General features: G+C 33.9%; 1 protein-coding gene across 3 annotated transcripts in view; it reads left to right on the plus strand.

Annotated features, from left to right (window-relative positions):
• Positions 1-16,179, plus strand: part of NIPBL (NIPBL cohesin loading factor) — a 177,579-nt gene that overhangs the window by 90,826 nt on the left and 70,574 nt on the right. For 2 of the 3 annotated variants that reach the window (XM_081940543.1, XM_081940542.1), the window contains exons 5-9: positions 2,020-2,119; positions 4,869-5,020; positions 6,384-6,541; positions 7,495-7,588; positions 13,116-13,748. In XM_081940543.1, coding sequence (XP_081796669.1) covers positions 2,020-2,119; positions 4,869-5,020; positions 6,384-6,541; positions 7,495-7,588; positions 13,116-13,748 — 1,137 coding nt within the window. The remainder of the gene's footprint in view (positions 1-2,019; positions 2,120-4,868; positions 5,021-6,383; positions 6,542-7,494; positions 7,589-13,115; positions 13,749-16,179) is intronic. The other variant, XM_081940544.1, reaches the window with a different exon arrangement.

Genomic DNA, 16,179 nt, shown 5'->3' on the forward strand with positions numbered 1-16,179 from the left:
CAGCGCCATTCACTGACTTAGAAGTATCGCCAAGCCGCGTGAGCGCCTGTTCACTGCCGCCCGGCTCCCATGGCTTGGCTCCTTTGAAATGCCAGTGAAAGGCGCTCTGCATGGCTGGAGAGGGGGGTTACACGAGAGGCTCTCGCTCACGTGCCTCCCAGCCTCACGATGCCCTGGCCCAGCTCTCTCTGCAGAGCCAGGGCATCTTCGCTGCCGCCGCCACTGCATGGCTTTTTCGGCGGCTTCCAAACCGAGTCTTCTGGTAGTGGCCGCTCTGGGCGTACGCTCTATAGTTGTGGGCCAGCTGCCGGCAGAGCGTACAACCATAGAGCATACGCCCAGAGCAGCCACTGCCGGAAGACTTGGTTTGGAAGCTGCCGAAAAGCCATGTGGCGGCAGCGTAGATGCCCTGGCTCTGCAGAAAGAGCTGGGCCAGGGCATTGTGTGGCTGGGAGGCACGCGAGTGGTACCGGAGCATCCGCTTGCGTAATCCCCCTCTCCAGCCGTGCAGAGCGCCATTCACTGGCATTTCGAAGGTGCCAAGCCGCGAAGGCTTGGCGGCAGCGAACAGGCACTCATGCGGCTTGGCAATACCCCTAGGTCAGTGAATGGCGCTGTGCCCGGCTGGAAAGGGGGTTTGCTGGATGGCTACTCGTGAGCGTGGTTGCTTCATGGCTGTTATGTTGCGCTGCTGCGACAGCACAACACAGCCATTCGCCTCTGAGGCTTCTTTGGGAGCCCGCTTGTAAGAGAGCAGCCGCCCGGCAACCCCAAAACAATAAACCTTCCCCTCATAATAAGGCCCAAGCCATATTTTGTGGGTAAAAAGAAAATAAGACCCTGTCTTATTTTCAGGGAAACACAGTACATGTTGAAATATACATTTAAACAAACGCCTTCAACAATTGCAGAGCTTCTAATGTACTGCCTTCACTGGAAGAGTTCCTAAAAATTCAGGGAGATATTCAGAGATGTGTCTGCCTTGAAGGTAACCCATATTGAACATTAGGAGTTATCCACACCAAATATTTTGTGGTATTTTATATTATATCATAGAATGCTTTCTGATAATTTTTACGTCTATATATTTTATAAATTTTTTTAATTCAATGGGAATCCCCAGTTTTTGGGTAAGGTATTTCAAATGGATGTTAGCCAATTTGAAGTACCCCGGTTCATAATGTTTTGCTCGGTGCTATATCGTTTCATCCTGTTAAAGATTACAGACATGAGAGTTTTAATAGTATATGGATAGATTGTGTTGGACATCATATTTAACTATGATTGATTGTGAAAACTAAATGGAAAGCACAGAGATGGAAAGATTGAGTACTACTCGCAATGAGAAATGGAAAATACAATATCTATACATATTGCTGGAATTACCTTATAGATTCCCCCCCCCCTCAAGAAACAGAGGAACTTGAACTTATGAGTTATGGTTTTGATGATTAGACCAAATAGATTATACCAAAAATAGTTATGACCATAGAGCAATACATACATTTATAATTGTTCTTAAACTGCTTTAAAAAAATCAAAGACTATGTCGCCTTTTCTTTTTCTTTTAATTCTTTGTTTTCTTTTTCTTTTTTCACCCTATTTTAATTTCTATTAGTTTTTATTTTCTTTCTTTAAGTTGAGTGTGTATGGGTATGTACAAAAACACACAATGACTCTGTGTGTGTGTGTGTATGTATGTATAAAATAAATTTAAATGGACAACTAATCACAATTAATCTACTGGTGTCACTATAAGTCCCTCCTATTTGCAATAAAGGATTTTAAGAAGTGTCTTCCAAAATTGTGCTAGTATACTATGAATATCCTAGAGGAAAGATATATATTGTTAAAAATGAGTCATGCTAGAATTATATGTGTATGAACCTTTACATTCATAAGAATTTGCTCTACAGTGGTTGTATGTGCTGCCCATACCTTTTTGCATAATTATTATTTTTAAATTATGTTATAAAGCTAACAGGGAGATAATTCAGAACAATCTTCTTTTTTTTATAGGAATGATGATGCCACAGTACAAACTTTCTCAGAATTCCATGCATGGTAGTCCTGCATCTTCCAATTATCAGCAAACCACTATCTCTCATAGTCCTTCAAGGTATATATCATCTTTTCAGATTTTGAAGTGTGATTCTTTCAGTCTGTAACAAAAATATTTATTTTGTTTTGTTTTGTTTTGAGTTGATTTAATACTTCACTGAAACCATGATACAATAATTGGGATGGACCTTAAATACTTTTAGCAATACAATATAATTAAATCATAATTGTTTAGAGATAGAAACCTTCTTATACACACAAACACGCAAATATGCATTGAGGATTTATACAATATATACAATATAAATATAAAATTATACAATAATATCAATAAAGGATTATCAGATTTCTTTGTGATTGTCCATACATAATCTATATCTATAAGTAAACTGTTAATAAAACATATGTGATACCAGGCCTTCAAACCCCTCAATAATTGGAACCATACATTTTATCTTTTAAATGTTGAAAGACTAATCTCTTAGTAATAATGGTGGCACAGAGAATCTGTTGTTCAGCTGTTAGTTTCTCTGTGATAGGCATGTAATTAAAAATGAATGTCCAAAATTATTAGTATGAAAGTTAAATGATTAACATGATTATTCTCAGAATATAATAACTGTAGGATATTTCAAAAAATATGTTTTTGAAGTATGCCTTCATTGGATCACAAAGAACAAAGTGGTTTATATACTTTTTCCTTTACAAAATTCAATAAGATCCTAAGCTGATCTTTTAAAAAATAAAGTAGGCTCTGTTAGTTACTTAAATTTATAAACTCACATTAAGATAGTTCCCCAATCTTCAGACATTGGGATCTTATTACTTTCTCCATTCAGTCTGTAAAATTTGCATGTCAGATTGATTTATCAATGACAAACATTTGTAACATGTTATTACAGTTATATAAATGCATTTGCTAGTAAAAGATCTAGGCAATTTGAAGAGAAACCAGAATAGAGTTGAAAGTTTTAGAAAAAGGATTAGTTAATGCAGTTCATGATCATGCAGAAATGTAGTTTTCTAGACAGAAAATTTCTGCCTTAAAAATTTAGCTATTCCTGTTTTTTCTACACTCCAGAAGTGTTCATAATAAATATTAGTGAATACTTTTTAAGTAAGTAAATTTGGATTCATATAGACACTAGATTCCCTATTTTACATTCTGTTCTGAAGTGTGCTGATTATTATGGTGCAACAGTGTGATCTTATAAACTGACAAACTAAAATGCTACATATATCTATCACTAAATTGCTTTGTTGTTTAGTTCTCTGTTCATATCATTTGACTGATTTACCAAGGATGAGAATATTGATAAATGGTGGCTTGGATCCAAGGAACCAAGCACAATTCTTTAGATTCAAAGAATCAAGAAGAGTTACAGAACTACAAAGCAATGACTCTTTATGATACAGTTTTATGTATGTTGTTAAATTATAACAGTACAATTGAAATATGATGTTTAAAGATAGAATATGTCATAAAATTTAAGGTTAAATACTATATGTTCTTGAAAAAGAATTTTCATATAATAAAAACTCTGAACTGGTATCCCCCTTGTTTGGAGACAACAAAATTAATCCTAAATAATGAATTCAGTACTTGATATTTTAATGCACTTTTTGTCTGCTTTTGCTGATCAGTATTCTATGATCTGGAAAAGCTTTTTGCTATTCCAAATTCAAATTAATATTCCCAGTTATGTTGACCTATGCCACCGGGTCAAGCAGGGAAAGTGTGCTCTGTATTTCGTTGAAGTATTTCAACTGGCAGGATCTAGAACCGTGATGGCGAACCTATGGTACGCGTGCCACAAGTGGCACGCGGAGCCATTTGTCAGGGCACGCGAGGCACTGCCCTGTCAGCTGGCCAGCGCGCATGCGCGCGCTGGCCAGCTGAGTTCACCTTTTTAAAAGCTATTTTTCGCCTTCCCCAGGCTCCAGAGGCTTTATAGGAGCCTGGGGAGGGCGAAAAGAGCCTCCCCCACCCCCTGGAGGCTTCAGGGACCGTCCCTGAAGCCTTCGGAACGCTTAAAACCACCCTCCGAGCAAACCGGAAGTGACTTCCGGTTTGCTCGGAGGGTGGTTTTAAGCGTTCCGAAGGCTTCAGGGAAGCCTCCGGACAGTCCCTGAAGCCTCCGGGGGGTCGGGGGAGGCTCTTTTTGCCCTCCCCAAGCTCCTATAAAGCCCCTGGAGCCTGGGGAGGGCAAAAAAACATGTAAAAATGGGGGGGTTGCGCGTTGTGCGTGCATGCGCACTGGGGGGGTCACGCGTTGCATTATGGGTGCGGCACTCCCGCACTCGACCCCCCTGCGCTCCCCCCACTTGTGGCACGCGAGCCAAAAAAGGTTCGCCATCACTGATCTAGAAGAAGAACCTTCTCTGCTATTGCCCTTGCTTTGAAATATTTTATCCTCCGAGATGAGGCCAGCCTTTACTCTTCAGGTTTCCCGGAAGAGTGTAAAGACCTGACTCTTCCCATCAACAAGGAGGTCTAAGTATGATGTAACTCAGGAAATGATTGGTGACTTGTGGGTACTCTATCTGCCTTATCAACTTTTTACCTTTTTGAAGTTTTAAATTCCACTTTTATCTTATAAGTTTTAATTTTGTTCTTAACACTGTCTTTAATCTAATTTTTATTCATCTGCTTATATTATTTTGTTATAAACTGCCCAGAGTCACTTAGGTGAGTTGGCCAGTGTGGAAATTTAATAAATAAAAAAGTAATACAGTAATTAAATAATTAGGGAGACATTATGTTTATATTGGCCCTCTTACAATATTTCTTTGGATTTTATTTGCAGTCGATTTGTGCCACCACAGTCAAGTTCTGGTAATAGATTCATGGCACCACAAAACAGTCCAGTGCCTAGTCCATATGCTCCTCAGAGCCCTGCAGGATATTTGCCATATTCACATCCTCCAAGTTACACGCCTCACCCACAGATGCAACAAGGTATTTGTCTTCTTTTCAGAACATGCTAAATTGTTCCATATGCACTTGGTTAAAGGAATAATGCCTTGATTAAGTTAATAGTTTTTAATAGTACCAATTGTTAAAGAATTGGAGTTTGTGTGAGAGAAGTAACAGATTATGTGCTATGCTCACTTTAGCACCTACCTTATTCAGTGCTGTCATGCAGTCCATGGCAGATTATTAAAATGGGAATCCTGACTCAAAAACAATACAATTTTCACTGTCCCATCTTGGGCAATGAAGATGTCTAACCTGATAGTTGTTTCCATTTCTTCCTTCCCAGATGTTTTCTTTCAGTGTAGTGTGCTATTTCTATTACAGGGTTGGAAAGGATATGTTCAGATTATGGCTGACATTATTGTTGGTCGCACAGTCAGCCAGAAGTTTAGACTAGATTTGGCATTTTTATCCACCTATCAATTTCTTCCCAAGGATAAACATGTTATTTGATGGTGTTAAAATAATTGCAGAATGTAAGCTGTTTCAGTTTTAATTATATCATAGTTAGTTGCACTGTCAGCTAGAAATTTAGACTGGATGATGATCATGATGATTGCTTTTTGGAATGGCCTGCTGTTGTCTTGCTAGGTCTGAGAGAGTGACTAGCTGAAGCTGACCTTATGCTTAAGGTAGAACTTGGTGACTCCCAGTGTCTTGCCCAGTGCCTTAGCAAATTACATCACTGCTTCCCAAATTTTCTCCTTCATCACCCAAAATTGCTTATCAGAAAGTCTTATCACTTCAAGGACAGGTTCATAACTTTGCACTTTCCTTCAGCACTTTCATAACTTCAAATAGTCACTGAATGAATAGTTGTAACTCAAGGATTATCTGTATTATAAAAACAGTTTCATTGATCTTTATGTCATTTCAACAAATCATCATTGGTAATTTCCTTGATTTTCATCTTAGAGTTTTTCAGATATATTTTAACACTGCAAACTTTAAGTCAGTTTAAAGGTCTGTGTTGTGATGGGTAATGGTTTTGTGTATTGTTACCCAAAGTAAAACCATTTTTATCCACTTTTGGGTAATTTACCCAAATTTCATAAGTATTGCTCTTCCTCCTTCCCTTCCTCAATTCTCAAAACTGCACATGCACAGCAAGCATTAGAAAACTGTGTGCGTGAAGCAAACCGGTTGTTAAATCAGTAGGATCTCACCCCTGGCTTTCATATAAGGAGTTGAATTGTCATGTAAGGAGTTGAATGGAAATCAGGCAGGCCTGTAAGGTAGAGTGGAAACCATTAAAAAAACAGTGAGGTCTAATGCAAGATATGTAATGTGCTTGCACAGTTGTTAGAAAATGCTTATATATGTGTTTGTATAATCTTACTTTCAGCTTCAGTATCCAGCCCTATTGTTTCAGGTGGGATGAGGAATATAAACGAAAATAAGATTACAAGTCAGTTGGGCAGTTCAACCAATCACCATCCTGATAACACCAGGCATGGCTCTAGTGAAGACTACCTACACATGGTGCACAGAATAAGCAGCGAAGTAAGAGATATTTATGTTAGCCTTTAGTTTTTTACCTCTTAATAAGGTTAATCATTAGGTAAGTGTTATAAACAAGAAAGAATTATTTTCAGAATTAATTATGTCTTTGTTTCGGTACTTGTATTATTAATTTAAGATCAGTTTTATCTTTATGCTTTTGTTCTGTGTCCCATTTTATAAATTAGTTGACTAAAAGTGATGTCACTTCTGCTACTTATCCTATTAAGCATTGTATTCCAACAAAATAATCAATCTTAGTCTGATGTTTCTGTGTTCCTATATTATTTAATTGTAAACATTCCACTGTATGATAACCTGAATTCTTATTTCCCTGTGCATGTTCAGGAATGTTTATGCACACTTTTATTTTCATTGTGAGGCAACTTATAATTGATTTTGTTATGCCTCATCAAATGTCCTATGTAAAAGTTTTGTTTAAACCTTTCCGTGGTACTTTACTTACTATAGTCCCAAATTATCACTAATATCTGTTTCAATCTTTGGATGATACAAAAGGGAATGCAGGAAAAAAATGCACAAAATTCTGTGAACTGTGTGTATAAGTAATATGGGCTAATATTTTCTGTTTTCACTGAAGTATCTCAAGTGGTAGATGAGTTGTCTGTTAAAACCTTTCTTTTATGTATATGTATTTCTAGTTCTACATTAGATTAAAATTGCTAGCTTTGCCAAAAACTTCTCCACAGAGCAATTTGTTTGATCTTCACATGGTTTTCAGCCATGTGAATCATCTACTAAGAATTAAGGACAGCTCCTTAGTAGCATTCCCATCCCCTGCCAAGAAAGATCTATCAGAAGGTTTCATGGCTGCCTAGAAAAGTCTTAATTTTAGTAGCAACAGTTGTAAATAAAGTATGCTGAGATATTTACAAATATTATAAATGATTGTTTAAATAATAATTTTAAAAGTTGTTCATTTCTAATTATCATAGGATGGTGATTCTTCAATAAGGAACACTGCATCATTTTCCTTGAGATCACCACAGTCAGTATGTTCTCCCGCTGGAAGTGATGGAACTCCAAAAGGTACTTTTATAGTTTTGTATTCTTCTTGTTTTACTCTTCTAAAAATTCATATAAAGAAGATACTTGATATTTTCAGGGATGCGCAGTCTTGTTTGGGCAGGGTATTGCCCCTCCCCATGATAAGACTATGACAAAGATATTAGATGGGCCAATACAAAACAAAATATGATATTGTCAAATGGCAGTGAAATTAACTACTGTTCACTTTTTATCTCCTTAAGAATTAAGTGTTGGCATCACCTTTTGGATTTGGATCTATAAGCGATCCTTGACAGAGATAAATATCTGGTTATTTAAGAAGAATTGTTCTTCTGAAATGTAAAATTATTACGAATATTTAAATTCAGCATTAATTTTGAAAAATGGGAATTTTAAAATTAAAATATTTGAAAATAAAGGTACAAATTCCCTTTTGTCTATAAGAGAAAGTAAAATTTCATACTCTTAATTGCAGTGCCATTTGAAATTTGAATATATTTATAATTTTGAACAACCTAGCAAAATATACTTTTTCCATTGTTTTGTAATTCCAATCATTCATTTTTCATTGAGGTTCTGAAAGGCTACTTTGTGGCTATATTTGGTTCTTTATGGAGTTGAATACTACAACAATATTAGAAGTGGGGATTATTGTATAAGTGAAGAAAAAAATTCCAGTTTAAAATCATAGTTCTAATTGCTTGCTCAAAGTATATGAACCACATACAATCTTACTCAAATAATTTGATCATTAACTTCAGTATATTATATATTTTATATGAGGCCCAAGACAGTTCCTCTTCACTCAGTATAGCCCGGGCAAGCTAAAATATTGAATACCCATAATCTAATGCAGGGGTGTCAAACTCATGTCATCATGGTGTCATCACATGATGTATCAGGACCTTTCCCCCTTTTACTCAATTGGGCGTGGGCATGGACAGCATATGACACATCTGGCCCATGGGCCGAGATTTTGACAACCCTGATCTAATGAATCAATATAATCTATTTAAGAAACTGAACAGTCAGTTTACTTTGACTATTGAGTCTATTTGATTTGAACAGTTAATTTGATAAAAAGTTTGTCTTCACATATGCAATTTTCAAGATTTGAAGCACTGAATCATTTGAAAGGAATGATTTGATTCAATTGCCTTTCAAAGTTTCAAACCGTTCCATCACTTATAGGTGTTATAGAGAGATGAAAATCAACCCCCTCAGCAGATCTTTGTTCTGCCTTTCTCTGAAGTCATAATGTCACTATTCAGCAAATGTAGTATTTAAAAACCAAAAAATATCTTTAAAAAAAAACTGTGTGCCCCTGATCACTGAAAGATTGCCCATCCTTGTTCTAAAAAAATGGACTTCTGATGTTGTTGATTTTATGGATGAAACTTTTATGTCAATAGTTAATAATTAATATCATAATACTATCTTAATTCTTTCTAATTAAATTTTATTAACAATAGCAGATATTTATTTTCTTTATTACAATAGCAGATGACAACAAATATAGCATGATTTGTAAAGACTTGTGTCAGCCTTCAAACTAAATGGATCTCTAAATAAACATGTTATTCCTGTGAGGAAGATCAATTGTGCAAGCTAGTTCTACTTTAGAGGAAAGGTATTTTCAACTGGAGAATTAATTATATACATATTTAAAAATATACACCTATTCACTTTGGCTTTGATTTTCACTTTAATACATGCTAAGCTGACAATAGTAATTACAGGACAAAAGTAAAAGGGGAGTTATCTTGATCATTCATCTACTTCATCTAGAAAACTCTTCTTGGGTGGTCTGAAAGAATGTTCATTGACTAGGCTTACTTTATTGTGTTCATTAAATATTTAGAGAACATTCAGATTTTTATATCATTTTTTATGAATTAAAAAAGTATGATATTTAAACATTCAATAGCTCAACAAATTCTTAGCTTATATTACATTTTAAGTATTTTTCCATTAATATGTTTTTGGGTGGTATTTGTATACCTATTAACCATTGGTATCAAAAGGTTAGTGGAAGTGATATTAATCACTGCTAAATTAATTATTTTAATTAGTTATAGAATGGTAGACATTTTTGTGATTTTTTTGGTGAATTTTCTATTTAAGCATACTGATTCTGTTTGACACATTAGATTTTTTTATTCTTTTCTGTAATAAATGCCAGAACTAACATTAGTACTGCACTTACTTTATAAGAAATATCATTTCAGAAAGGATGACTATTTACTTTTTGAATAGTAACTGATCTTTTCTTAGAGCCTTCAAAAATGATTCATGTCCATTCTATTTATCTCCATCTTGTTAAACCAGAAGTATGCTTTTGTTGCTCAGAAATATATAAGCTGAGCAAAAAAACCCTTATTTTTGGTATATTAGGATTTTGTGTATTAGAACTTTTGTATTCATTCTAAAAGTCCTCATGATTTTAAGAAAAGCCCAAGATTCTGGTACAAATTTTGATAACTTGCTACAGGTAAGTATTTACTCTTTTAATATTCATTGCCACAGAGCAATTAGGGTACATTAATCTACATTATGGTAGATTAATTACTGATAAATACAAAAAATAACATGAGTATTTATACAGTAGAATATGATCATATGATCAGTTTCTCAAATTTGAGTTTATTTTCCTTTGTCCTCTTCCAGGAAGTGAGAGAAATTTATTGAGGGCAGCTTATGTATAAAGATATAAAAATGTTTGTGGGGGTAAATATGTTGAACTTTCGTTTGTAACTTACAACTTGTTTCTATTTAATGGAGAAGAGAACATTTAATACTTAAAAGACTGAATTGATTATATACAGTATGCGGCATCAGGCCAAATTTTAAATATTTGTCAGTTTCACTTGTGAAGTTTAATTTATAAAATATTACCTTGCTCTAATATTTCAGTACAAAATGATTTATTTATTTATTTATGCATTCAAATTAATTATGTTACAACTGTATGTCCTTCTTTTAGATCCTTTTGTTGTCAAACCTAAAGTAACGGCTTTGAATAGATTTGTAGTTCATTAAACCTGTAAAAGTGTTTTAAGATTTGCATGCTGTGAAATCTCTGAATTGCTGAACTTTATAGATTTCTACAAACCATTCTATTTTGGATAAAATTGTTAGTGAATTTATTTAAAAAATCAACTATGGACTGGAGTTCAATAACTAAGAATAGTATTAATGAATAAAAATGTTGTTGTTTTTTAAATCATAATAAACAAACAATAGGATAACTTTTGTGAAAAGGAGGAATTTGGGTTTGGGAATTTAAAGGGGGGGGGGAGAATTAAGGCTCAATAAGACAGCTCACGAGCTGGAACAATGTATTTTCTAGGATTTCCTAACTATGTACTAAGGTATCAAACATACAATGTATTGTGCATTAGAGTGAAATTGACACACCTGTAAAAACAGTTGAACATTTACTTTAATGGAAGGAAAGGCTATAAGGATCCAATTAAGAAAAGATAAATTAATGTTTGTTTAATCCACCAACTCCTGGTTGGGAAAAGAAGTAACAAAATGGAATAATAGATTTACCATTGGAATAGCAAAGCATCTCTTGATGAACATTCTAATAGAGCAACCTGAAAATTGCTGATACTAATCAAACAGCTACTTATTCAAGTTGCATATGAACCACTTGTTCAAGTTGAACCTGAAGGTGAGGCTTAAGAAGCAAAACAGATATAATTAAAAGACCTCTTATTCGCATTAGGGTTCTTTTTTAAAGATAATCAATCAAGGAAATTTTCAGGTGGATCAAGCTACCCGATAAAATATTTGAAAAAATGTGTTTTTGAATCTAGATAGAGCTATAGTCTGTATGCTTGTCTTCCTGTATATTTTAGCTGTATTTATTTGCAAAATATTTTTCAAAAGATTGCATATATCAGAGCGTCAGGTTCAGTATTTCCCTTGCTGATTTCTATTTTGTAATATCTCAAAGCTAGTTGGAAGTAAATGGTCAATGTAACTGAAATCTTGTCCAGAATAACTGTACTCAAAGAAGATTTATTAGAAGCTTGCTTTGAAAAAATGTAGAAGAGCAATTCCACAGTCCTTTTATGCAGTTTGCTTAGTGGCATAATTTATTTTCAGGAAAGTTTTCATTAGGAATTTGAGATGAATGCATATGCAAATGCTTTAGTGCTGTTAACATAAATTGCATATTCTTTTTTATTCTCTAAAGAATACCTAATATTCTAATTAATACTGTGTTCTGTAGGTAATTCATTTTTAATGCAAAATAAATAAATAAATGAAAAATGAAACTTCCAGCTTCTAAAGTTCAAGAGTACATAATGTTTCTTATGATACTTTTTATAAGAGATTGTTCACAATTTATTTTGTACTTTATCTGGGATCCTGAAAACATGTTGTGAACTCCGTATCACATGCTGGAGTGATTGCTTTGGACAAGGAAGAAATAAATACTCTACTATACAATTGCTTATATATTAAACTATAAAAATGAAGGTGACAAATACATGCTCTGTGTTATATGTAGATTTTGTTTTTCAAGTGTACTTGAATATAATATAATATAAAATAATATTATTAAGTAGTGCTTCCAATTGCTTCACAGACTATGATGTTTTAAATCAATCTTAAATTTTCATATCTGTGATGCTAGTTGAAAACACAACAGCATCATATAAATTAGCAATCTGTTCCTACCTTATTTCTGAAGAACAGGAAGACATAACTAAAAAAGCTAAATATTTTAGTTGGCAAATAACAATTTGAATAATTGTTTTTAAATTTTATTTATGAATTTTATCCCCACTTGAATTGTTTAATGGATTCTAGATGATATTCCAGTATTTTGTTGAGACAAAAATAAGGTAAAAGTTTGTCAGAGAAAAGAAATGCATTTGTTTTATTAAAAGATGTGATAGGAAATCTACTTTGCTTATTCCCTTGAAATACATTGTCTGAACATTGGAGAGGATGTGATGCTTATAAACAACAACATAATGTACATAATGTTATGGCAACTACTGTCAAGTATGTAAATATGCAACAATTTGTATGTACAAATGATTTCAGTTAATCACTAAAAAAAGCAAAGGCACGTAATCTGCTAGCCATTAAAATTATTTTCCTGTGTATAAAATGTGAAAGCTTTTTATGTTTGATGTTATGTGTGTATATTGTAATAGAGTTTTATTGTCTATATTTGTGCTTTCATCACTATAGTGTGTGACTAACCATTTCAGGGCTAACCTTGCATTGGCTGATTTTTGTTTAATATTTGTTTCTAATAGCTCATATCTTGAATTGAAATGTGAATGTATTACATCAAAAGTATTGCATTTTTTTTAGAATGACTCTTCTGCTAGATGTGGATTGCCAGATTGGTAGGCATAGATTTTGTTGTAGTGGTTATTTTCAGAACTCATTTTTTTTATTTTGTAAATACGGATATATGTATTAATATGAATTGTTAATAAAGGTGATTACATTGTGTGTGCTCTCATGAAAATATGAATCTACATAACTACTCAGTTTTTCTAAATTATTGTTCTAGGATCAAGACCACCTTTAATACTTCCATCTCAACCTCCACCTTATTCATCACCTAGAGATGTTCCCCCAGACATATTGTTAGATTCTCCAGAAAGAAAGCAAAAGAAACAAAAGAAAATGAAATTAGTCAAGGATGAAAAAGACCAGACTGAAAAAGCTGCAATGTATGATATTATTAGTTCTCCATCCAAGGACTCGACTAAACTTACATTAAGACTCAGTCGTATAAGATCTTCAGATATGGACCAGCAAGATGACATGCTTTCTGGTTTGGAAAACAGTAATGCATCGGAAGGGGATATTTCTTTTAATGTGCAGTATCCAGGACAGACATCTAAAACACCAGTTACTCCACAGGATATTAATAGGCCTCTAAATGCTGCTCAGTGTTTACCACAGCATGAACAAACAGCATTCCTCCAGGCGCAACAAGTGCCTGTTTTACAACCGAACACTTCAGTTTCTGCAAAACAACCTCAAAATCCTTTGGTACAGACACATCCACAGGTTTCACAGCACGGGACTATTACGCCATATGATGAAGTAGAATTGGATGCATTGGCTGAAATTGAACGGATAGAACGGGAATCAGCTATTGAAAGGGAACGGTTTTCAAAAGAAGTGCAAGACAAAGGTAAAAATGCTTGTAGTCTAAAAGATAGTTGAATATCCTTGGTGTGGAAAGATACTATACAATTGCTGCAGGGATACATTTTTGACAATGCACAGCAGGTAGTTTCAAAATATCATAATTGTAGAAGAGTATTATTTCTTATTACATACTGGCAGTTACAAAGAAATGGCCTGTTGCTCAAACCATATCTGTTCACAGTCTACATTCCTAAATCACAAAAAGCTATAGTACTTAAGCGTGCTTTAGCATATACTGGCAGTTCTCGACTTAAGAATACAATTGGGACCAGAATTTCCATTTCTAAACAATTGTTAACTGACTCATACCTGGTTTTACAACTTTTTTTTTTTTTTTGCTGCGGTCATGAAATGAATCACTGTAGTTAAGTGAATCAGATGGTCATTCAGTGAATCTGGCTTTCCCCATTCAATTTGCTTACCGGAAGCCAGCTGGGAAGGTTACAAATGGCAGTCATGTGGCCCCAGGACACTGCAGCTTCCATAAATTTATGTCAATTGCCAAGAACCCAAACCTCAATCGTCACCATGGGGATGGCCATAAGTGTACCAATCATAAGTCACTTTTTTCAGCACTGTTGTAACTTCAGACGGTCAATAAAGAGTCATAAACCAAGGATTACATCAAAACTGCCTTCACAGCATCCTAAACTAGAATCAAGCAAAGCCATATTATTGTTTAGTGTGGTGTATGAATCAGGGCAAAGACATGTTGTAAAGATCTATGTCAAATGAACACAAGAATTATGATTGACTAATTCCAAATTCTTAATGTAGGAATTGTTATAGTTTCAGAATTGTAGAGCAATTCCACTCATGTTTACTGAGAAATCTCATTGTATTTGAATGTAGGGATTGAAATTGCCATAGATTTATTACCTCAGATTTTTGAAGAGTAACATCTTCTGCAATTGATCTTGTGGATGCAGAGAGATTTAAATTATATTTTTTCCCCTCAAGGAAGATGTTTTAGAAATACCTCTTGAGAAAATACTAAAACATTTAAAAAGTGCATTAAGAAAAATAGGACTTCCAGAAAAATAATTGTAGATGAATTGAAAATGAATGAAGACAGGAGGAAGGGAAAAAACACACCAAATGACTGGTCCTTGATTAATACCTGCAGTATACCATTATGTAAAATAGTTTTCTCTAATTTGGAACAAAATGAGTTCTATCTGAAGAAAGGTGGCAGATGAAGCTTCCTAAATCAATCCTGATCAAGAGAGTGTGAGATCTGTTCATAACAGAAAAAAAAGTGTGAAGGGAAAAATAATAATTTGATATTTGAACTCTTGATTTACATTCCATAAATTGATATTAAATATAGTTGAGAATGGAAGAAAAAATATGATCAAATAATTGGTCAGTACGATTTAGAATCCAGATAGGAGTACAATAAACAAAGATATCTCTATGATCTGGAACCATTACAGTTCTGGGACCATATCATGTAATAGTCCCATTTTGATGAAACTATTAAGTGTTGGAAATCATAGGGAAGATTATTCATAAAAATTCCAGGTAATTTCAAAAAAGAAGACAATGCATTGCATAATTAATTCAAACAACTGAATTGCAAAATTGGTGATACAGGAACATACCATATCTGAAATCTTAAATTGAACAATAATGTATGATTTCAATTCCTCCTTATATGCGAAGAAAAGTTTCAAATAGTCAATCTTATTTTATATGCTAGAACCGTATACCAAAGCACTTGTCATCAAACAGTCATTTTCAGTTAGATTGAATAGTTACTTTAAAGATACATAGTTAATTATTAAATGTTACTAGAATTGGTTTATCCTCCTCTTTTTAGAAATATACTGTGTTGCATCTTTGCCTAAATGACAAAAATACAGACTTGGTAATTTATATCATAAAATTTTACTTTGTTGCTTGTTCAAAGTACAGTATATTTTAATAATAGATTTTTTAAAAATTCTGTATTTATTTTTTTTTACTTGAAGAGAGCTTAGTAGACAACATGGATTTATTCAGAACAAACCTTGCTAAATTGATTAAATTGACCTGGAAGAGGCTTAGTTATACTGTTGAACTGAACATACTGAGATTGTAGCAAGGCTTTGTGAAAGTATCAAGATATAATTTGAGAAATGTGAACTAGAAAACTTTGAAGGATTTATATATTTGAACATTCATATGTAGAAATAACAGTATTTATCTTATTGTTAAAATTAGACTATTCTTAGGCATTCTTCATGAGCCATACAGATTTTATTACATTTAAATATTTTAATTATTACTTGGAACAGGATAACATTATATCTATAACTTATATCTAAGATATACCAAACATAGGCTGAAATTCATGAAAATGTAAAATATGATTAAAGCTTATGCAGGTAGTCTTTGACTTATAACCATTTGTTTAGCACCTATTTGAAGAT

The sequence above is a fragment of the Natrix helvetica genome, assembly GCF_964273705.1.
Source record: "Natrix helvetica genome assembly, chromosome: 2".
Lineage (NCBI taxonomy): Eukaryota > Metazoa > Chordata > Lepidosauria > Squamata > Natricidae > Natrix > Natrix helvetica.